The 22,066-nt window shown below is 48.5% G+C and overlaps 2 protein-coding genes across 3 annotated transcripts; one reads left to right on the top strand and one right to left on the bottom strand.

Annotated features, from left to right (window-relative positions):
* Nucleotides 1-971: 971 nt before the first annotated feature.
* On the top strand, nt 972-3,985 carry LOC121542332 (RING finger protein 151). The gene is made up of 6 exons (XM_041851730.1): nt 972-1,006; nt 1,196-1,402; nt 1,501-1,640; nt 2,787-2,949; nt 3,121-3,241; nt 3,329-3,985. Exons 2-6 carry the CDS (start codon nt 1,197-1,199, stop codon nt 3,728-3,730), a joined length of 1,032 nt encoding a protein of 343 aa, XP_041707664.1. The 5' UTR covers nt 972-1,006; nt 1,196; the 3' UTR covers nt 3,731-3,985.
* Nucleotides 3,986-4,181: 196 nt separating this feature from the next.
* Nucleotides 4,182-22,021, bottom strand: LOC121542662 (protein virilizer homolog). 2 transcript variants are annotated; one of them, XM_041852141.2, is made up of 25 exons: nt 21,932-22,021; nt 21,208-21,320; nt 19,142-19,228; nt 18,482-18,530; nt 18,207-18,369; nt 17,978-18,097; nt 17,549-17,788; nt 15,692-16,413; nt 14,649-14,786; nt 14,246-14,472; nt 13,491-14,173; nt 12,961-13,043; nt 10,919-11,401; nt 10,591-10,746; nt 10,165-10,400; nt 9,709-9,958; nt 8,683-8,900; nt 6,858-6,990; nt 6,554-6,703; nt 6,308-6,462; nt 5,718-5,814; nt 5,435-5,598; nt 4,983-5,332; nt 4,739-4,891; nt 4,182-4,563 (listed from the first exon to the last, which is right to left on the bottom strand). In XM_041852141.2, exons 1-25 carry the CDS (start codon nt 21,992-21,994, stop codon nt 4,379-4,381), a joined length of 5,418 nt encoding a protein of 1,805 aa, XP_041708075.2. In that variant the 5' UTR covers nt 21,995-22,021; the 3' UTR covers nt 4,182-4,378. The 2 variants fall into 2 exon arrangements, with proteins under 2 accessions (XP_041708075.2, XP_045064475.1); XM_045208540.1 differs by having other exon boundaries at nt 17,570-17,788.
* Nucleotides 22,022-22,066: the final 45 nt, after the last annotated feature.

Here is a 22,066-nt window from a genome sequence, read left to right as displayed (position 1 = left end):
GATATTCAACATCACAGAATACAGAAGTTTTACATAAACCCCAAAGCATAAACTGCTTTGGAGTTACACTAGAGTTGATATTTTACATGTTATCATAATGCATGATATGACAAATGCATATAGACACCACATAGTCTTAGTGCAGCAATAGTCGATGGTCATGGTAGGAGTAGTGGGCTGTAGGCTAGAGGGCTAGGCTTTATATCCTACAGTGTTGCTGACATGTGGTGGCAATTTCATCATCTCTCTCTCTCTCTCTCTCTCTCTCTCTCTCACTCACTCACTCACTCACTCACTCACTCACTCACTCTCTCTCTCTCTCTCTCACTCACTCTCTCTCTCATCCTCTCTCTTTCTGGGGTTGCTTTTTGATTTCTGCTGTGGGGTGAGAGTGCATTGGGGATGTTGTCATGGAGTCTGTAATCCAATCAGAGAAGAGCGTAATCCATGATAATCCCACATCCACAGAGACAGACAGAGAGGGAAAGGGACAGGGTGAATGAGGGAGAGAACATGTTTGTAGATACACCATGTTCCTGTTTGAATGGAACTGCCTTTGTAATGTGTTTGTTGCTTCATCAGGACCCCCTGTAGAACACAATGATTCATCCCAAGGGATTTATCCTGCCAAAATGTCTGAATAAAACAAATAGATAAATCAGGATTACTTACAGTAGGCCTAGTCTTCCTTTCATCACTTGCTCTTAACGTGTGTGTAACTCTGTCTGTCTGTGGTCTCGTCCAGCAGCTGGCTGCATGGGCAGAGGATCCCCGTTGCTAGGGAGACATCACCACAGAGACGTGGCCCTGAGAGAGCAAATAGAGGAGGGGCCAGAAGAAACGCTCACATGGGGTAAACTACAGAGACAAGAGAGTGAAGAAGAGGTGGAGAGAAAAGAAGAGGTGGGGAGAAGAAGAGGTGGAGAGAAGAAGGAGACAAATCCAAAGAGGAAGAAAGGACTGAGGGAAGAGAGAAGAGGAGGAGAGGAGAGTCTGTCAGTCTCAGGTAAGGGTCAGTGTATTCTGTAAAATAGAATGCCAGTAGAATGGAGAGTCATAGGGGCTCAAAGACAGAAAACCAGGAACATTGAGGAGGAAGTTAACAACACTGCTGTATGGGTGTTTGACTGTTTTTGCACTGTGTGGCCTCATTATGTGCTCTGCACGTATGTGTGTATGTCTGTGTGTGCTGTAGGATGGGTTATGACCTGGAGAGGTTTGTGGGGTACGTGAACGAGGGGCTTCTGTGCTGTGTGTGTCGGGATGTGTTGGAGCGCCCCCTCCAGGCCCCTTGTGAACATGCCTACTGCGCTGCCTGCATCAGCTCCTGGCTCATACACCACCACTCCTGCCCTGAGGACAGACTTCCACTGGACATCAGCACTCTGAGACCACTACACAGGTACACACACTCACGCAGAAACACTCTCACACACACACACACACACACACTATAATATGGTTATTCTAACAACCACTCTCTGGTCTGGTCTGTGTTAGGTACATGCGTAATGACCTGTCTAGGCTCCAGATCCGTTGTGTTAACTCTGGCCAGGGCTGTGATGCCGTCTGCTGCCTGGAGACACTTCACACACACGAGGACGAGTGTCCATTCGCCCTCATGCCCTGCTCCTACACAGGTACTACAGGCTGCTGAGGGGAGGATGGCTCATAATAATGCCTGGAATGGATTCAATGGAATGGTATCAAACATGCGGTTTCCATGTGGTTGATACCGTTCCATTGACTCCATTCCAGCCATTACTATGAGCCGTCCTCCCCTCAGCAGCCTCCACTGATTACAGTGTATTACAATACAGAGAGTGTGTGGGTGAATATGAACGTGTCAGTGTATGTGTGTGTGTATGTAAGTGTGTGTAAGTGTATTATAGAAATGTATAGTATACTACATGGAAGTGTGTTTAGTTGAGACGGAGCAGAAGTGATATGACACCTGTGTGAGGGGAGCAGGTGGTAGTCCAGTTGTCATGGTGACATCATACAGAGCCCACCTGGGATGAACAATGACCTTAGCTCCAGGTAGCAGTTGCTCTTAGGCACAGATCTAGGATCATCTTACGCTAACCGAATCCTAACCTTTACAATTATGGGTGAATAATAAAATACCCTAGATCTGTATAGAGGAAACATCCAACTACTCAGTGGGGGATACCACCTCCATTTTTTATGAGTAACATCCCCCAGGGGATGAGCGCCAATGCAACGGCGGGATGGGGGGATGTGTGAGTTGGTATTAGGTGAACCCTCATGTGTGTCTGTGACCTGTTGTTGGCAGGTGGAGACTACATATGTTACCAGTGCGGTAGGTATCAGAGTGTGTGTGTCTGTGTGGGATTGGATTGGATTGTGTTTAATTTATTTGCACAATTAAAAACATAAAAAGTTATTATCCTTCAATCTTCCTTTGACCTTTTGCTACTGCATCTCTGAGTGGGGGAGTGCTTGAGTGCCGTGCAATGAAGTGGAGTGGGGGAGAGGAAGGTGGAGTGGGGGACAGGAAGGTGGAGTGGGTTAAAGGAAGGTGGAGTGGGGAGAGGAAGGTGGAGTGGGGAGAGGAAGGCAGAGTGGGGGAGAGGAAGGTGGAGTGGGGGAGAGGAAGGCAGAGTGGGGGAGAGGAAGGTGGAGTGGGGGAGAGGAAGGTGGAGTGGGGTAGAGGAAGGTGGAGTGGGGGTGAGAAAGACAGTGAGAGACTTTCAGTAGGTCTCAAGTGTTGCTCTCTTACTTCATCTTTCTGTTACTTCTCTTTCCCCTCTCCCCCTCCCCAGGTTGTCCGGTGCAGGTGGAGAGGAGGGGTCTAGAGTCTCACTTGTCGGAGTGTGAGTTCCGCAGCAGGGCGTGTCCTAGTGGCTGTGGCCATACCCTTCTCTCTGTAGACCAATCACAGCACAACTGTGTTGCGGAGCTACGAACAGAATTGGAGCTGCTCAGGTTTGTGTGTATTTGAGGTGATGGATTGAGATACTGTATATTAGGCTGTTGTAGCCGCGTCGTGCCAATATTTACAATATTCTAGAGCCTCAAGGGTGTTATCATCATTGCTTTTTTACAATGGATATTGTGACTTATTGTGACACACGTGTGTGTTTGTGTGTGTCGCAGGGCAGAGATGTTGGGTAAGGTGGAGGAGGTGAGGTGTGAGATGGAGTCGAGGCTGGACTCTCAGAGGAGACACATGGTGCAGAAAGAGTCTCTGCTGAAGAGCGAGGTGGAGGACCTCAAGGTGACACACACACACACTTATAATATGTAATACCTATATGGATTTATGTGTGTGTGTGTGTGTTATGACACATCCCTGTGTGTGTAGGGCCAGCTGTCGAGGGTGGTGTGTGATGTGCGGGCTCTCTTGGGGGCGGAGCGCCTGCGGAGACAGGAGCTGGCAGAAGCGGAGCTAGAGAAGAGGGAGCTACTGGAGATGCTACGGAGCCTGCAGCCATGCAGGGGCCAGTGGAACAGAGACGAGCCAATCAGGGGACTGCATCAAGAAGACGGGCCAATTAGGAGCCAGAATCTAGTAGAACACCCAACCAGGGGCCTGCTGAGGGAGGGGCCAACACATGCCTCTACCCAATCACTTCCCTCGGCCTCGCCCACTCCAGCCTTATTCCCGCCTACCGCCCCACAGCCAGGGGAGGGGTCACATAAGGCCGGCCCCCGCAGCATCACCCTCGACTGCATCAAGAGGAGCAGAGAGGTCACCGTCATCTGAGGGAGGTTGCACAGGGTTTAGGGGCCATTCCTAATGTTACTTTTGGGCACTGGGTAATGTGCATTAGGTACAAATGAGAGAAAATGCATTGACTACCATATCCTCAATTCCTTCTTAATTTAACCGTTTGAAAACATTTTGTCCGATGTGGCATCTCCTGAACGCACCCTTGATGATTGGCAGATACCTGTGACATTGCTTAAACTCAGAGGAAACCAACCTGCTGAGATCCTAAATAAAGTCTGATGAACCACCTCTGATCTCTGGTCCTCTTAAGGTACGATAGTCTTACTCCATCTACTCCAATGGATTGTAATTATATACAGCTTATCACTAAATTCTTACATTGTATATACCCCATGCATCGATCCTTCTGTCAATCCAAGCATCCATCCATCCATACACTAACATACCACAGTGAGGAACATTAACACACTACTCCAGACAGCGCTCTCAATCACATAACTTTATTGAGTCTGAACAACAATGTAAAAGAACAAAAACATAACACAACAAGATCAACACAAAGTTCACACATCATCATCAATAGAATCCCACAGAGGACACGTTTCCATGGAGATGATGTACTCATTATCCTGATTGGTCCGTTAAGAGCCGTGATGGGCTGCAGTCATTGGCCAGGTTTGTTTACCTGGTGAAGGAGCGAACGTGTCGTCCCCTCCCCCCTCCGCTGCCTCCCCCACCGCTAAACTTCCCCCCCTGAGACCCCCTCCCCCCTCCTCCTCCTCCTCCTCCTCCCTGACTCAGCCACGACAGGCCTGTACCCCCACGACCTCGAGGGGCGCGGTCCCGCGGAGCCAGGCGATACGCACCTGGAAGAGAGAGAAAGAGAGAGAGATAGAGAGGCAGGAGGGAGGGAGAAGAACAAGGGTGACCATCAGTAATTGTGCATGAAAGTATTATCTTGTATGCATGTTGTTCTCTGAATATGTGTGTGTGTGTGCATACAGTATGTACGTGTGCAAACAAGCATGTGTGTGTGTGTACCTGCAGGCTGCTGTCGTGAGGGCAGGGGGCCGCGTGTGAAGTTGCTCTGCCCGCCCCTGGCATCACTATATGTTCCTCTGTGGGTAACCGGTGGCAACGGACCACTCCACGACGAGCCACCTCGCCCACCCTCACGACGGGCATTATAGTTACCTAGAAGGGACGGGAAGACATGTTAGTCAAAGGTTCTTCAAAAGACAACAGACCCCCGCTTGTTAGTTTACAGCGATGTGTGTCTACATACCAGACAGCAGCACTCCTTTAGGCTGCGGTGGGGTGAAAAAGCGTGTCTGCTGGCTGTGGAAGGCAGCCCTCCCTCTGTTCCCAGTGAACAGGCCTCTGGTGGGGGGTTTGGGGGAGCTCTTAGGGGGTCGCTTGGGGGGCAACAGGCCCAGGGGAGTCCCAACGTCTTTAAACTCTGCCGCCACAAAGTCATCCACATGCATGCTGGGAGGGCGCGAGGTGTTCTGTTTGCGCTGGCGGAAGATGTCGTGGGGGCGACAGAGCTGTCCCCCGAAGCCCCCCCTGCCCCGACCGCGAGGAGCAGCCATCATGTGGGCTCTCTTAGCTGGCTCAATGTAGTCTGACTTACCACTGGAGTGAGGAAGAGGACGACACAGGCATCTTTGTTAATATGTGGGTCACATACAATCACATGGTTATATGTACCTGAAGGTGATAAAAGTGTGTGTGTACCTGGTGATGAAGGTCTCGTGTTTGTGCTTGCCCAGCCTGAAGCCCTTGTTAGTTTTGGTGTGACTGGGAGACAAGGGCTCAGACAGGAAGGAGCGTTCTAGCTCCGACTTCAGGTCCAACTCTGGACAACACTCCTGGGCCAGGCCTAGCAGGTCCACCTTCACCTAGGGACAGAGACAGAGAGGTTACGCACACACACACACAGACAGGGAGACACACACACACACACACACACACAGACAGGGAGACACACACACATTCAAACAACACACAGGTGTCTCACCATGTCTAGTTCTGCCTCCATGTCGTCAGTGTGGAAGGGGGAGAACCACAGAGCCTTCAGCTGCTCATCCAACACCTCCGACAACACAAACACTGTCCTACAGGAGAGAACACACACAGACAGTCAGAACAGGACACACACAGTTTGGGGTCAAAACTGGGTCCATAGCATGTCAGTGGGGCATTCAAGACGAGCCAGATTGTTAAAGGTGCACTATGCAGAAATCGCTCCGCCATTTCCTGGTTGCTAAAATTCTAATAGTTCGCCTAATTTCAGATTATGTGACAAAACAGGCAAGTATAGTGTAGAGAATCAATGTAGCATCTAAACCGCAGTGAAATATATATTCCATAACTGTTTCTGCTGTTTGAAGCTGGTGTACAGAACCGAAAGTAAAATAACAAAATTTAAGAATGGGAAGCATAGGAATAGCGCACATATCACATATCTACCGCTTCTTTGACTTGCGTTCAATGAGAATGACAGATCTATAACTAACATTTCTATGTGAATTTGGTCAGGTCGCCCAAAAAGTTACATATTGCAGCTTTAACGGTATCTATTGGGCCAACAGTGTCAGTGGGCGGTACCTGTGGTTGAACTGGGCCAATAGCGTGTCAGGGTTGGGTAGAGTGGGCTCCGTCTCAGGGGGAGAAGATGCATCCATAGTGGTTTCCAGCGTCTGTCGTAGACCAATCACATTCTCCAACAGGGTCTCCAATGAATCCTCTTCCTTGCAGAGCTTCTACACACATGACAGTTACTGCTACTGCTTCCGTTCGGAGATCTGTACTTGCATTTATAATCATTACTATGCACAAAGTGTGTGTGTGTACCGTGATGTGTTTCTCTAGTGTATTTAGAGGGTGTGTGTCAGTCTCCTCCCACTGTAGCAGAGCCTTCATCTCTGAGCCAGTCAGAGCCACAGACCTTGGGGGCGGGACCAGCACAGACTCTTCCCCTCCACTCTCCTCCCCACAGCAACCCTGGGTATGAGAAGAGAGAGTGTGATAGAATGATTAATGATATACGGGCGGATCGGCCTTCATATCAGCATCGGCTGATAATGGTTGACTGGATAATGGTTGATCATGTTAATAAGGGTTGATAATGTTGATATGGACTTGTTTGGGGTTTTACCAGAGGGTCAGTGTTGAGGATCTGTCGTAGGAAGTCCAGCAGAGCAGAGAGGAGTTCAGCAGAGTCTTTCCTGAAGGAGAACACCTGTCTCTTCAACAGAGCACACACACTGGCACTGTGCTTCTTCAGAGCTCTAAAAACACACATACTACAGTTGAATTCGGTGTTCCACAGGGTTCAGTGCTTTAACCCCTACTATTGTCTATATACAGTGGGGAGAACAAGTATTTGATACACTGCCGATTTTGCAGGTTTTCCTACTTACAAAGCATGTAAAGGTCTGTAATTTTTCAAAATCCAGAAAATCACATTGTATGATTTTTAAGTAAATAATTTGCATTTTATTGCATGACATAAGTATTTGATACATCAGAAAAGCATAACTTAATATTTGGTACAGAAACCTTTGTTTGCAATTACAGAGATCATACGTTTCCTGTAGGTCTTGACCAGGTTTGCACACACTGCAGCAGGGAAATTGGCCCACTCCTCCATACAGACCTTCTCCAGATCCTTCAGGTTTCGGGGCTGTCGCTGGGCAATACGGACTTTCAGCTCCCTCCAAAGATTTTCTATTGGGTTCAGGTCTGGAGACTGGCTAGGCCACTCCAGGACCTTGAGATGCTTCTTACGGAGCCACTCCTTAGTTGCCCTGGCTGTGTGTTTCAGGTCGTTGTCATGCTGGAAGACCCAGCCACGACCCATCTTCAATGCTCTTACTGAGGGAAGGAGGTTGTTGGCCAAGATCTCGCGATACATGGCCCCATCCATCCTCCCCTCAATACGGTGCAGTCGTCCTGTCCCCTTTGCAGAAAAGCATCCCCAAAGAATGATGTTTCCACCTCCATGCTTCACGGTTGGGATGGTGTTCTTGTGGTTGTACTCATCCTTCTTCTTCCTCCAAACACGGCGAGTGGAGTTTAGACCAAAAAGCTATATTTTTGTCTCATCAGACCACATGACCTTCTCCCATTCCTCCTCTGGATCATCCAGATGGACATTGGCAAACTTCAGACGGGCCTTGACATGCGCTGGCTTGAGCAGGGGGACCTTGCGTGCGCTGCAGGATTTTAATCCATGACGGCGTAGTGTGTTACTAATGGTTTTCTTTGAGACTGTGGTCCCAGCTCTCTTCAGGTCATTGACCAGGTCCTGCCGTGTAGTTCTGGGCTGATCCCTCACCTTCCTCATGTAATGCCCCACGAGGTGAGATCTTGCATGGAGCCCCAGACCGAGGGTGATTGACCGTCATCTTGAACTTCTTCCATTTTCTAATAATTGCGCCAACAGTTGTTGCCTTCTCACCAAGCTGCTTGCCTATTGTCCTGTAGCCCATCCCAGCCTTGTGCAGGTCTACAATTTTATCCCTGATGTCCTTACACAGTTCTCTGGTCTTGGCCATTGTGGAGAGGTTGGAGTCTGTTTGATTGAGTGTGTGGACAGGTGTCTTTTATACAGGTAACGAGTTCAAACAGGTGCAGTTAATACAAGTAATGAGTGGAGAACAGGAGGGCTTCTTAAAGAAAAACTAGCAGGTCTGTGAGAGCCGGAATTCTTACTGGTTGGTAGGTGACCAAATACTTATGTCATGCAATAAAATGCAAATTAATTACTTAAAAATCATACAATGTGATTTTCTGGATTTTTGTTTTAGATTCCGTCTCTCACAGTTGAAGTGTACCTATGATAAAAATTACAGACCTCTACATGCTTTGTAAGTAGGAAAACCTGCAAAATCGGCAGTGTATCAAATACTTGTTCTCCCCACTATACATGCTACACTTGCATTGATCTAAACTCCTGGCAGTGAGGAGTGTGTGAGTACCCTTTGAGGTGGTAGAGTCCATAGTCATGTTCTGTGAGGAACATGAGTGTTCTGAGACAGGTGAGGAGCAGAGTGGCACTGCTCTCTCCGTTCCCCAAAACCTCCAGCAGCGAGTCGCACACTGATGAGATCATTTCCCGTCCTGGAAGGGCATTGGCCAGCTGCTCGGCCTCCGACACACACCCCTCGGCTGGGTGGGGCACCACCAGAGAGATGTCCTAACACACACACACACAGCAGAGTTAACCCAATGAGTCCCACTGTTTACACAAATGTCTGTAGAGTCAGAATGATTTGAGATGCCTATTAAATGTATATATGAAAAGCTGAGACTCTCACAAACACGTAACATGTTTCACTCGATGATGCTCATTAGCTACACAAGAGGCATTAGAAGGTAAGGGGTTCTTCTACATAGAAGATCATAGTAAATTCCAGGACATAGTGTCTATAATACTGTAATAAGCTCACATAATTGGTGTTATAAACTCCAAACTCCACACAGTTGTCACTGACTAGTTGGATATTAATTTCCCAGTGAGCAAAGTTTCTGTATAACATATAACTACATTTTTATCAGGTTTTTGCTCTGTCAATAGAACTCATGAATGCAACTGTTTATGTCAAATAGTTTTGTGTTTTACTTGTAGCCCTGGTTGTCCTGAAAAGAAAATGGTAAAACACTTCATTGTGAGGCTAAATATAAGAGCTGGACATGCAGATAAATGAAAGTCAAATAAATGAAAAGCCTATTTTTTGCTGGTGTCTTGGGACCGATGGGGTTAAACACACACCTACCTCTCTCCCTCTACTGCTCCCTCTCTTACCTGGCTCAGCCGGATACGACACCCTGCTAATCTGACACATAGTTTAGACTAAAGAGCACAAAGACCTAAATGTTTATGAACACAACATAGCAGGCACCAATTCACCCCATACCTCTCCACTGTAATAGCTGGAGGCAAAACAACAACTAGTGGATGAAGTGCATTAGTCTCATACAATGCCAGGTGCTTTGTGTGTTACCTGGTCACACAGTGACTGCAGGACAGATCCCACCAGCTCTGCACAGTGCTGTTGTGGCAGGGCGTGGTCAGCAGAGGGAACCAATAGGGACAGTAGCAGGGGGAAGACATCAGTCAATGGTTCGTCTCCGGGGGCGGAGCCAGAGAGCAGGTGTAACGTTGTGATCTTACAGGCTCTCTGGGAAACCAGGGTGTCGAATAGAGAGAGGAGACGCAGGACCTGCCCCCAACCCGGACTCTTACCCTCCACACTGAAAAACACAACCACACATACCCAAATCAAAAACATACACACACTAGATACAAACACGCACACACACACACACACACACCAGAGATGGTAGCATGGTGGTTGTAATTTGGACGTGAAATAATATACATGGCCAATTTGGGATTTATTTGGCTTGCCATCTTAGTTGATGAGGTGCAAAAGGCTGTGTGTTTGTGCCTGTCTTACGGCTGTACTTCCCCCAGCAGTAGCTCCAGCAGGGTCTTCATGATGAGGGTGGCGGTGGGAGAGGAGAGGTCAGCCAGCTGCACACACACACGTCGCAGCATGGCCAGCAGCGGTGGACAGCTAGTTCCACACACACACCCGAGGGCGTCCGCAAACATGCCCCACTGCACCCGCAGGTGCATGCTCCACAACTTCCTGGTGTTCAACGCTACCGCCACGTCCTGGACCGAGATCACCTGGAGGGGGGCCAGGCACAACACACAACTAGAAACCTGTTCCCCCTTGGTTTGGATGTTTCCAACATGAAAGACTTGTCCTACCTCATGCATTGGTCTATTTGTTAAGTGTCAATCTGATGACATACAGACTGTTACTGATGACGGTTGCTGTATCAACATGAGAAGCAGCAGCCGTCTATGTGTGTACCTGTGTGCTCTGCATGGGCAGGGGGAGTGGCAGTAGTTCAGACAGCAGGGTGAGGCCTGAGAAGAGTCCCTCTGGGGCTTTCAGTAGAGAGCCCAACACCTCCTTCAGCATCAGAGACCATGTGTTGCTGAGCAGAGTCTCCTCTGTGTGGGTCATCTACAGGGGAAATGATACACAGGTTATTACACACACACACATAAACGCACGCAACACACACACAGACACACAAAACACACAAACACGCACGCCACACAACAACACACACGCACGCACGCAACACACACAACATGTGACATAATGTTACAGGACAATCAGAAAAGAGTTGTACCTGTTCGCTGACTCCCTGTGTGAAGGTGAGCAGCACGTCTACGATGAGGGCCTGAACCTTGGTCTCCTCCCAGTCTAGACGTCCAGAGGCCGGGGCTGAACACACGACCATGTGTAGCGTCACCAACGTGCTCGCCACACGCGTGTCCCTGAACTGGAAGGCCCCGCTACGCAGCAGCTCTGTCAGCATGGTCCGCAGCAGCCTTAGCGTGTTCGCGCACATGCCAAGGATCATACAGCGCTGCGGCGTGGGTCCCATGTGTCCGTGCACACGCCAGGCAGGCAGCAACACGCTACACAGCTTCTGGAGCACACAAACACACATGTCCAAGCCCTCCCCAGAAAACAACTGCACCCCCGCTAGACTCCACTTCAGATCTCTCTGCTGACCCTCTACGGCGGGAGGGGGACAGGCGATCTGGCAGAGGGCCCTCAGAGCAGACATCAGTCCACTTCCCTCTAGGGTCAACACGTTCTCGACGTTCTACAGGGACACACACGGGACAGAATGGGTTCTCCGTTAGTAATATGACCAATAATACACATGTACATACAATATGTACTTTGTTTACATCAGCCATGCTCTAACTGATGCACATCCATATGCATGCAGCCACATCTCTCTCTCTCTCTCTCTTCTCTTCTCTCTCCCCCCCCACAGTCAAGATCTGGGTCAGCCACTGTAACAACTATTTGCACTGTCACAACTATTTGCATGTACCGCAGGGTAGCTCTCTAGGCCCTCTACTGTTTTCTTTGTTCTACCAATGACCTGCCACTGGCATTAAACAAAGCATGTGTGTCCATGTATGCTGATGATTCAACCGTATATGCGTAAGCAACCGCAGATAATGAAGTCACTGAAACCCTTAACAAAGAGTTGCAGTCTGTTTTGGAATGGGTGGCCAGTAATAAACTGGCCCTGAACATCTAAAACTAAGAGCATTGTATTTGGTACAAATAATTCCCTTTGTTCTGGACCTCAGCTGAATCTGCTAATGCATGGTGTGGCTGTTGAACAAGTTGAGGAGACTAAATTACTTGGTGTTACCTTAGATTGTAAACTTTCATGCACAAACATATAGATTCAATGGTTATAAAGATGGGGAGAGGTCTGTCCATAATGAAGAGATGCTCTGCTTTTTTGACACCACACTCCACAAAGCAAGTCCTGCAGGCTCTAGTTTTATCTTATCTTGATTATTGTCCAGTCATATGGTCAAGCGCTGCAAAGAAAGACCTAGTTAAGCTGCAGCTGGCCCAGAACCGAGTGGCACGTCTTGCTCTTCATTGTAAACAGAGGTCTAATATTAATACTATGCATGCCAGTCTCTCTTGGCTAATAGTTGAGGAAAGACACTGCGTCACTTCTTGTTTTTATAAGAAACATTAATGTGTTGGAAATTCCTAATTGTTTGTATAGTCAATTTACACACACACTTACCCCACCAGACATGCCACCGGGGGTCTTTTCACAGACCCCAGGTCCAGATCAAATTCAAGGAAACGTACAGTATTATACAAAGCCATGAGTGCATGGAACTCCCGTCTTATATAGTGCAAGTGAACAGCAAACCTGGTTTCAAATAACAAATAAAGCAACACCTCACGGCACAACGCCTCTCCCACATGTGACCTACTTGTTGTGTATATGTACTGACATGTATGTGGAACTGATAGATGCACACACACACACTACATGTTAATGTATGTAAAGTATTTTGTCTGTAATGTATTTTTCGTTATGTGTCAGACCCCAGTAAGACTAGCTGTCGCCATTGGCATTGGCTAATGGGGATCCTAATAAATCAAATCAAATTAGCTGTTGCTGAATTTCACAAAACCTGATCTCTGCTCCACTCCGTTGGTGGATTTAATCAGAAACTTCCTTGACCATGGAGTGGAGTTCAGTCAGCTAGTTATATCAAAGCAAGTCGGTGTGTGTGTGTTTAGGGAGGTGAAGGCCTGCAGCCAAGTCATCATTATGAGGTATTAAACAAACTGCAACAACTGGTTATCACTCCTTGGGGACCTGTAGCTCACCTGTTTGATGTAGTCTATAAGGCTGGGGATGCTGCCCATCTCTAACTTCACTTTGTCCAGAGGTTCCAGCCACTGACTCAGCTCTGGAACACAAGACCAACACTGAGAAGATGACTTAGTGTTGCAGTTCACCTTTGCAATGAATTCTGAATAGTAGTTCAACACATTCTTTTTTTAATATATATATATATTTTTTTTTACTTTGTATTTATTTTTGTACTTTTACCCCCCTTTTCGTGATATCCAATTGGTAGTTACAGTCTTGTCCGATCGCTGCAACTCCCCTACGGACTCGGGAGAGGCGAAGGTCGAGAGCCATGCGTCCTCAGAAACACAACCCTGCCAAGCCGCACTGCTTCTTGACACACTGCTCGCTTAACCCGGAAGCCAGGCGCACCAATGTGTCGGAGGAAACACCATCCAGCTGGCGACCGAAGTCAGCTTGCAGGCACCCGGCCCGCCAAAAGGAGTCCGTGGGGGAGTCCCGGCCGGCCAAACCCTGTTAGAGTCAGGGGTCAGGAGCTACGTACCCTGTAGTTTAGCGTTGGTGTCATCAGCCTTGGCCAGGATGAGTAGAGGAACAGCGTGTTGTTCCATGGTACGGAGATCACTGGAGTTCTGAACCACCATCAGCACCAGCATACACGCATAGTTATAGGTCACCGCCTTCCGGGCCTTGGCCTCCCCGTGTCCGTCCTTGCTGTGGTGCTGCAGCAGCGTAACCAGACAGGAAAGGTTGTTCTCCAGGCTGAAGACATGGGCCACAGCACTCCTCCCAGTCTGTGTGAAGGTGATGAGGTAGAGGGCATGGAGCATGCTCAGTACCTCCGCACTGTCCCCCTCCTCTAGCCCCACCCCTCCCTCCCCGCCGGCAGTCACGTGACTCATCAGCTCAGAAACACTCTGGAGGGCATGCAGCGCCTGCATCAGCCACACCCCCAAACCCTCTTCACCCAATCCGGGGCCCAAGAACCCCCCGTCGCCCCCGATGACCATAGGCTCCTCTCCCTCAGCCTCGGCGACGGTTGCTAGGAGGCGGAGCAGCAAGTTGGTAGGCGTGGGCTGGGCCAGCATGAAGAGCAGTCCTGATTGGGTGAGAGACAGGAAGTGCAGGAGTTCTCTGACTGCGTGAGTGACGCCTGTATGCCCCGTCGCCACTGCTGCTGACAACGCCACCGCCGTGCTCTCCAGGAAGTGACATGCATGCATGTACCTGTGGGGGGGAGTTATTAGTACAAACGACTGTGTGTGTATGTGTGTGTGTGAGTTTTTGTGTTGTACCTACCTGTAAAGTGTAGGGTAGGGGTCGTCTCTCTCCTGTGGACCAGTAATGCGTGTGGTTGTAGGGAAGGCCTTTCCAGGGGGCTGGACCATGGTGTGGGGGGCAGTCTCTAGAAGGTGATGTAACTCTTCTAGAACCCCAGCCAACCTATCCAGCTCAGCCTCGCTGACAGGGGAGTGGCCTAATGATGGCTCCTCCTCCATTGGTATGTCAGGCTCCTCCCCCTCATCCTGACATATAACAATGATAAATCTCATATACTGTAGTAATTATATGCACAGTAGAACCTCAGACATAGAAACCACAGAGTTCCACACTGAACTGGGAACTGGTTATGAAATGGGAACTTTTATCAGACCAAAATAACCGTTCTCAAAACGCAGGTCTCCAGTCAGTGTGTGTTTACCTGCAGAGGCTCGCTCCAGGCTGCCGCTGTCCTCTGCAGGTCAGTCATAACCTCATAGGCGTGGCCTTTCTGCAGAATGGAGTTGCCCGCGGTTACCACCCGCACGGTTTCCTCCCCCAGGAACAGCTGCACCAACCGCTGCGGGGGGCGGACACACAACACACAACCTCAGTAACACACGCAACCTCTCTATTATGAGGTATTTATGTGTACAGTATGGCCCCTCTCACCTGGTATCCACTCCTCTCTATTATAAGGTATTTATGTGTACAGTATGGCCCCTCTCACCTGGTATCCACTCCTCTCTATTATAAGGTCTTTATGTGTACAGTATGGCCCCTCTCACCTGGTATCCACTCCTCTCTATTATAAGGTCTTTATGTGTACCGTATGGCCCCTCTCACCTGGTATCCACTCCTCTCTATTATAAGGTCTTTATGTGTACCGTATGGCCCCTCTCACCTGGTATCCACCCCTCTCTATTATAAGGTCTTTATGTGTACCGTATGGCCCCTCTCACCTGGTATCCACTCCTCTCTATTATAAAGGTCTTTATGTGTACAGTATGGCCCCTCTCACCTGGTATCCACTCCTCTCTATTATAAGGTCTTTATGTGTACAGTATGGCCCCTCTCACCTGGTATCCACTCCTCTCTATTATAAGGTCTTTATGTGTACCATATGGCCCCTCTCACCTGGTATCCACTCCTCTCTATTATAAGGTCTTTATGTGTACAGTATGGCCCCTCTCACCTGGTATCCACTCCTCTCTATTATAAGGTCTTTATGTGTACCGTATGGCCCCTCTCACCTGGTGTCCACTCCTCTCTATTATGAGGTCTTTATGTGTACCGTATGGCCCCTCTCACCTGGTATCCACTCCTCTCTATTATAAGGTCTTTATGTGTACCGTATGGCCCCTCTCACCTGGTGTCCACTCCTCTCTATTATAAGGTCTTTATGTGTACCGTATGGCCCCTCTCACCTGGTATCCACTCCTCTCTATTATAAGGTCTTTATGTGTACAGTATGGCCCCTCTCACCTGGTATCCACTCCTCTCCATCTCCCCCTCCTGTAGGAAGGCCTCCACACCAGCGGGGGCACTGGTCAGAGCATCCAGAGCCCTCAGGATACACAGCTTCAGCGTGGACGACACATGGTCCACCTGGAGCAGCTCCAGTAGGAGCTCCAGGGCTCCCTCGTGCAGCAGCGCAGTGAGGCCCTGTGGGCACTCAGCCAAGCAGGAAGCCAGCTTAGCTCCAGCTTTCAGCTGCCTGAGGTTTAGAGCAATGGGTTGGGTCAGAGCTATCTCCATACTAAGACCCTGGAGAGCCCATTGGACCAGAGCTCCAATAGGCTCCTCCCATTCCCCCTGTGCAATCAGAAAGCCCAAACCTCTAGCGAGCAGCCCTGATGCCTGCTCTAGGGCCGTGACCCAGCGGGAGTCGCGGTCCACTCCTATCCCAGCCAGGAGCTCTCTCATCTGGGCTACAACCTCAGCCTCTGCCCCCTCTCCACCTCCAGGCCCCTCTGGACCACAACACACAGCCCCCCTGGCCCTCTCCAGCTGGGAGTCGAAGCGGGTCTTGTAGGGAGGGGTGAAGTAGAGCAGTGGGCGTAGCTCTCTTTCGTAGGGGTCGTACTGGACTGGGGGCACAGAGGCCAGGTCTTCAGGGGTGTAGTCAATGTCAAAACTGGGCACCTTAAAACTCCCATTGTCCAAGTCATCCTCATCACTACTGATTTGCTCATAACCGTCATCACCTGGAGAGGGGAGGGAGGGAGTGTGAAAGAAATATTGTAAATCAACAACAAAAACAATCTACACAAACACAGCAAAAGAAAAGGCCTCACTCACAACACTCACATTAGTGCTAAAACACTAATAACATGATGAAATTACATTTCACTCAACCAAGAGTTAAGAATGAGAGAGACAACCACAACAGACAGGCGCAGTTAGTTTGTCATGCAAGGGGATCTGAAATTACAGCAGCAACATCCATGGCTCTAAGGCTTATGATTACAACTGGTTAGGCTGGTTACAACGGCTCTGTTAACTGCACTGTGTAGGGTTAGGGTTGAGGGGTCTGAGCAGGGTATAGGGTTAGGGTTGAGGGGTCTGAGCAGGGTTAGGGTTGAGGGGTCTGAGCAGGGTGTAGGGTTAGGGTTGAGGGGTCTGAGCAGGGTGTAGGGTTAGGGTTGAGGGGTCTGAGCAGGGTGTAGGGTTAGGGTTGAGGGGTCTGAGCAGGGTGTAGGGTTAGGGTTGAGGGGTCTGAGCAGGGTGTAGGGTTAGGGTTGAGGGGTCTGAGCAGGGTGTAGGGTTAGGGTTGAGGGGTCTGAGCAGGGTATAGGGTTAGGGTTGAGGGGTCTGAGCAGGGTATAGGGTTAGGGTTGAGGGGGCAGGGTATAGGGTTAGGGTTAGGGGGCAGGGTATAGGGTTAGGGTTGAGGGGGCAGGGTATAGGGTTAGGGGTTGAGGGGTCTGAGCAGGGTATAGGGTTAGGGTTAGGTGGCAGGGTATAGGGTTAGGGTTAGGTGGCAGGGTATAGGGTTAGGGTTAGGTGGCAGGGTATAGGGTTAGGGTTAGGTGGCAGGGTATAGGGTTAGGGTTAGGTGGCAGGGTATAGGGTTAGGATTGAGGGGTCTGAGCAGGGTGTAGGGTTAGGGTTGAGGGGTCTGAGCAGGGTATAGGGTTAGGGTTGAGGGGTCTGAGCAGGGTATAGGGTTCGGGTTGAGGGGTCTGAGCAGGGTGTAAGGTTAGGGTTGAGGGGTCTGAGCAGGGTATAGGGTTAGGGTTGAGGGGTCTGAGCAGGGTATAGGGTTAGGGTTGAGGGGTGCAGGCAGCATGCTAGAGCACACACACTGTCTGTCCTGCCGTCACACAGGAGCCCCCCTACCTTCCTCCTCCTCCTCCTCACCCTCATCTTCCTCCTCTTCCTCCTCCTCATCCTCAGGGGCGCTACACTCCGTCCGTGCGTCGTCCTCTTCTTCCGGCTCCTCGTCCTCTTCTTCCTCCCCCTCTTCCTCAGGCTCGGCATCTGAGTAGGGTTCGTCGGCAGGTAGTGAGCCGCGTTCAGGTGAGACCGCTTCCAGGTAGTCCTCCCCTCTTTCAGTCGGCTCCGCCTTGGACACTCCAACTGAGACAGTCACCATGGACACCACAGTCGGTTATCGCAGCAACCAAAGAGGGCATCAGGTATACAGGCTTGCACAAAGACACGGACACGTTTCTTTTGGCAAGGTTAGCTAGTTGAATATACAGTATGATATCTGTCCCTGTGAGATAAACATAAAGACAGAGAAATGTGTGTGTGTGTGTGTGTTACCGGTCACTGGGACTGGCTCCTCATCATCATCATCTGGTGGGGGCGGTCCAGGAGGGGTGCGGGGGCCTCTGGGAGCTGGTCTGGGGGGACTTCCATTATACTGTTCCTCCTTATCCCATTCTGAGACACACACAGTTTAGTCCGCCTTGTGTTTTCCTTTTTGCAATGGAAAGTATGGTAGTATTGTGATAGTGGTATCCTGACAACTCTAGTATGAGTCTTTACCCACCTTGTTTGACGATCCTCTTGAGGCCAGTCTGTTGTTGGGGGGGTGGGGGAGGGGGAGGCGGGGGAGAGTCCCGGTCGTGACCATGTGACCGTTCCGCTGTACCGTACACCGCCACCGTCAGACTGGTGTACCAACCACGCAGTACCAGACCATCTGTATTCACCTACATAACACACACACACCATTACAAACACAAAGCGACACACACACACAACACAGTTCACCTGCAGAGAGAACAGTGACCTTTCCACAGACAGAGGGGGAGGAGTCTTTACCTTTCCATTGGGCCTGAAAATGATGGATTTGTTTTCGTCATATTCAAAACTGTAAGGACGAGACAGCAAGAGAAAGAGAGTTATCACATTTCCATTAGTAGTGGAGCAGGCTACAGTAGAGGGGCTGACGTACTGCAAGTTCTCTCTCAGGTTAACAACAATGGCCTGTGAGCGCTTGACCAACATTAGGTTGTGCCTGTGTTCTCTGTTGGAATGATCGATGTGTCTTTCTGTGTTCTACATTCTGTTGTGTGTGATTCGACAGGTGCAACAACAGGGCTGAGTTTCTGGAGACCAGTCTCGGCATGGACAAGGACTAAGACAGTCGGCACAGATTGGTCTCTGCCCTGACAGGTTCTACAGGTGAGAATACTTTTATGGACACATTCTGGGAAGAGAAAAAGGAGGGGCGGAGAGAGAGAAATAGACAGATACTGGGAGGGCAGGAGTGACAGAGGAAGAGGTAGAGAGAGAGGGATACAGACAGAGAGCGGGAGTTTGAGAGAAATAGAGGTATATTCGAGGACCAGTCTTTGGAAACATTTTTTAAAATTAATACTTTTAAGTGCTATCCTCTGGGTCCACATTGTACATTTCTGTTAGATATGTCATTTACCCAAATAAATTCAATTCAAATAGAATGTACTAAGTATTACTGACCTGCCCAGTCTGTGGAAGCAGGCGTTGCTGGGTTTAGTGAGGTTGTTGAAGAAAAGCTCCAGCTGGAAGGAATGAGGCGACGTCTCCCTGGAAACAGACAGGAACAGGATATGACATCACCACTCAGCCCCCCTTTCGGACACATGAGAGATCCCGTCTGTCCGGTTACTGTTACCTCACACACGGTGAGAATGAGGCCAAACAGGACATTACAGTTCTGGGGCCTCATTTATCAATATTGCGTAGAAACTTATATAAAATACTACTTACAAACAGAATATAGAATGTTCGTATACATAGAAAAAGTATGATTTCTCAAACAATCCCACAAGCTTCATTTGTACACCTGTAGGAGATAACCGTTGATAAATACGTTGTTCTCAGCCTCAGTGCTCTTGCACGACCTTGGCTATTTGCATTTTGAAACGCCCCCAATTAATCATACATGGTCTAAATCATCCCTTTAAAGCCTGTGGGGAATATACAACACCGTACCATGATATACAACATCGCAACCAAAAAAGGCTAAGAAAATAGTGGTGCTAGTGTCAGAGATTGAGTACAACCAAAAGGTTTCATTTGTCTCTCTCAGTTGCGGCTTGAACAGTAAAAATAAAACCAAAGCCAAAACGAGAGGACCATTAAGACAATTAGTTGCTTTAGCAATGGCAAATATACTTCAAATGAGTAGGCAACACTCACGAATAAGCCATCCATCCTCAACAGCTCCCTCCTGTAGGCCTATAGGCCAACATTGGCCACCACATTCAGCAGCGTCTTTTGCACATCACATAACTTATCACCTGCACATTAAGAGTGGAAGCCTTTACTGTTCACATAGTTCAACTCGTTTTGGGATGGTGCTTTTATGGCAATGTGGGTGCCGGCTATTGCTCCGTTCGTATTTGGGAACCCATTGATGGCAACAAAAAACTTGACTTCAACCTGTTGTGCGATGGTGTATGGAAATGGTTATAGTTCGTTTTACTGACGATTGCATCCAAAACACTGTCTCACCGAGGCTGTGAGATGCCGATCGGCAAGCTCCCAATGCCAAAAACCAGAGGGTGGATAGCACTTGGATGTGCACCGGAATGGCATGCGTTTGCCTTTTTAAAGTAAGTCTTAAGTCCTCACAAAAACCCTATAAGATTGTCTCATCAGACATAATTTCCCAAAACCAAAGAAGTCCCACCTGTTTCTAAAAACAGGCTCTCTGTGAAATGCAGCATGCCAAATCTTCTAACAGAGCAAGATCAGCCTCTCATTCGATTTCCCATTATCTCAGTCTTTTATAGTATTTCAACAATGGTTTCACTTTCACATGTGCGTCTAATTTAACAAATGACTGTACTTTATGTGAATTATTATAGTAACAAATGCACTGATGTGGTCAAATTATATGCCTGTCAAGATATGTTGCATGAATTCACAATGGAAATACAATGACATCGAAAAATGATTTAATTATTACTCCATCGCAATTTCAGACATTTTCATCATATATTTTCCCCATTCTACACTTGACAGTTCCCTTACGCCTCGATCACACTGACAGCATCATTGCGTTTTGGTACACAACAAGTACATTCATTTCCAATGGAATGCTGCGTTTGCCTTGCATAATTGCATTGCAGTGCATTCTGTGTGGTGCATACATTGGATTTATTGAACTTATGCATTAAATTGTATGCGTAGACGGCTTGACATTAATGGTAGCAAAATGTGAATGTTGAACTTTTGTTGCACACATATCCAGATGATGCTGCTTACCATTTTGCTCAATGAGGCTGTAGGTGTGATCAAGGCATTATTCCACCACTTGGCACTGTGTGTGAGCACGGTTATGACTGTGCATAAAGTTACACACACTCAAGCAAACGTTCATATTGATAAAATTGCACACTTTGCGTGGAAATAATCCCACACATGGTTTATGCACAGATTTGTGCCTATGCATGATTGATAAATGAGGCCCCTGGAGTTCCCCTCACACACATCCCAGTCACATAGTAGTATATATTTATTTTGCTCTCCCTTATACACCTTGAATGATGGTTTCTTACCCGAATGCCCGGTTGTCTGGCAGGCTGGTGTGTGCTTTAATTCCAGGGGGAATGACGCGCACCTCTGTGATCAGGACACCGCACGGGAACCGCACCACGTCCACATTGGTCAGCTACAGACAGAACACATTTTAGTAATTTCACTGTAAGGCCTACCACACCCGTTATATTCGGCGCATGTGACAAATAAAATGTGATTCGATTTTTATTTAGACCATGTCAGCGCACAACAAAAACAGTCAGCTCTTTTTTGTGCCATAAATAAACAAAAGGGCCAATTGGGAATTTCGTGTATTCATCTGCAGACAGTAACTGTAGACTATATCTGTAAATATGAACAGTCTGAAAACTGTCTGTGTAACGTAACCTGTGTGAGTAGCTTGCTAGCGGGTAAACAATCTGCGCACACGCTGTTGCCGACTGTCCCGTTATCCATTATGGCTAGCTAGTTTCGCGTATCCCTATCCCCGCTACAACTGTAGGAGAGGCCACTGCATATAAGAACCCGTAACCTACTTAAAACGTAATACTTTGCTAGGAAACAATGCATCACACTTAGTTTGGAAGGACGATTTAGTTATTCTGCAAGGTGGCCACTGTGTTAGCATTAGCATTAGCCTAGGGGAAGATGGAGGATCAGAAGCCAAAGTTAGCTAGCTAAGTGGAATCTCAGCAAAGTATACTCCTGGGAGAAAACCCAAGCGGTATTAACAGATTTAGCTACCTCTGCACTTTGATGTTTGAACGTATCCAGAAAAAGAAGCTCCGTTAAAGTGTCCCCCGCCATATTTTTCTGTTTTCACTTGGGGTAAACTTCCGGATCTAGCCACAACGGTTTCCGGGTTTTAAAACCCGACGA

Source organism: Coregonus clupeaformis, chromosome 28, assembly GCF_020615455.1.
Source record: "Coregonus clupeaformis isolate EN_2021a chromosome 28, ASM2061545v1, whole genome shotgun sequence".
Classification (NCBI taxonomy): Eukaryota; Metazoa; Chordata; class Actinopteri; order Salmoniformes; family Salmonidae; genus Coregonus; species Coregonus clupeaformis.
The sequence above is the reverse complement of the archived record's forward strand: the minus strand, read 5'-3'. Positions and strand labels throughout refer to the sequence as shown.

Coding starts and splice junctions, on each gene's coding strand:
- LOC121542332 (XM_041851730.1), top strand. CDS start 1,197: ATGGGTTATGACCTGGAGAGGTTTGTGGGGTACGTGAACGAGGGGCTT. Junction 1,641..2,786: donor CATGCCCTGCTCCTACACAG/GTACTACAGGCT, acceptor CCCCCTCCCCAG/GTTGTCCGGTGCAGGTGGAG. Junction 2,950..3,120: donor ACAGAATTGGAGCTGCTCAG/GTTTGTGTGTAT, acceptor TGTGTGTCGCAG/GGCAGAGATGTTGGGTAAGG.
- LOC121542662 (XM_041852141.2), bottom strand. CDS start 21,994: ATGGCGGGGGACACTTTAACGGAGCTTCTTTTTCTGGATACGTTCAAA. Junction 6,991..8,682: donor GGACTCTACCACCTCAAAGG/GTACTCACACAC, acceptor GTGTGTTTTTAG/AGCTCTGAAGAAGCACAGTG. Junction 6,704..6,857: donor TCCTCAACACTGACCCTCTG/GTAAAACCCCAA, acceptor TCTCATACCCAG/GGTTGCTGTGGGGAGGAGAG.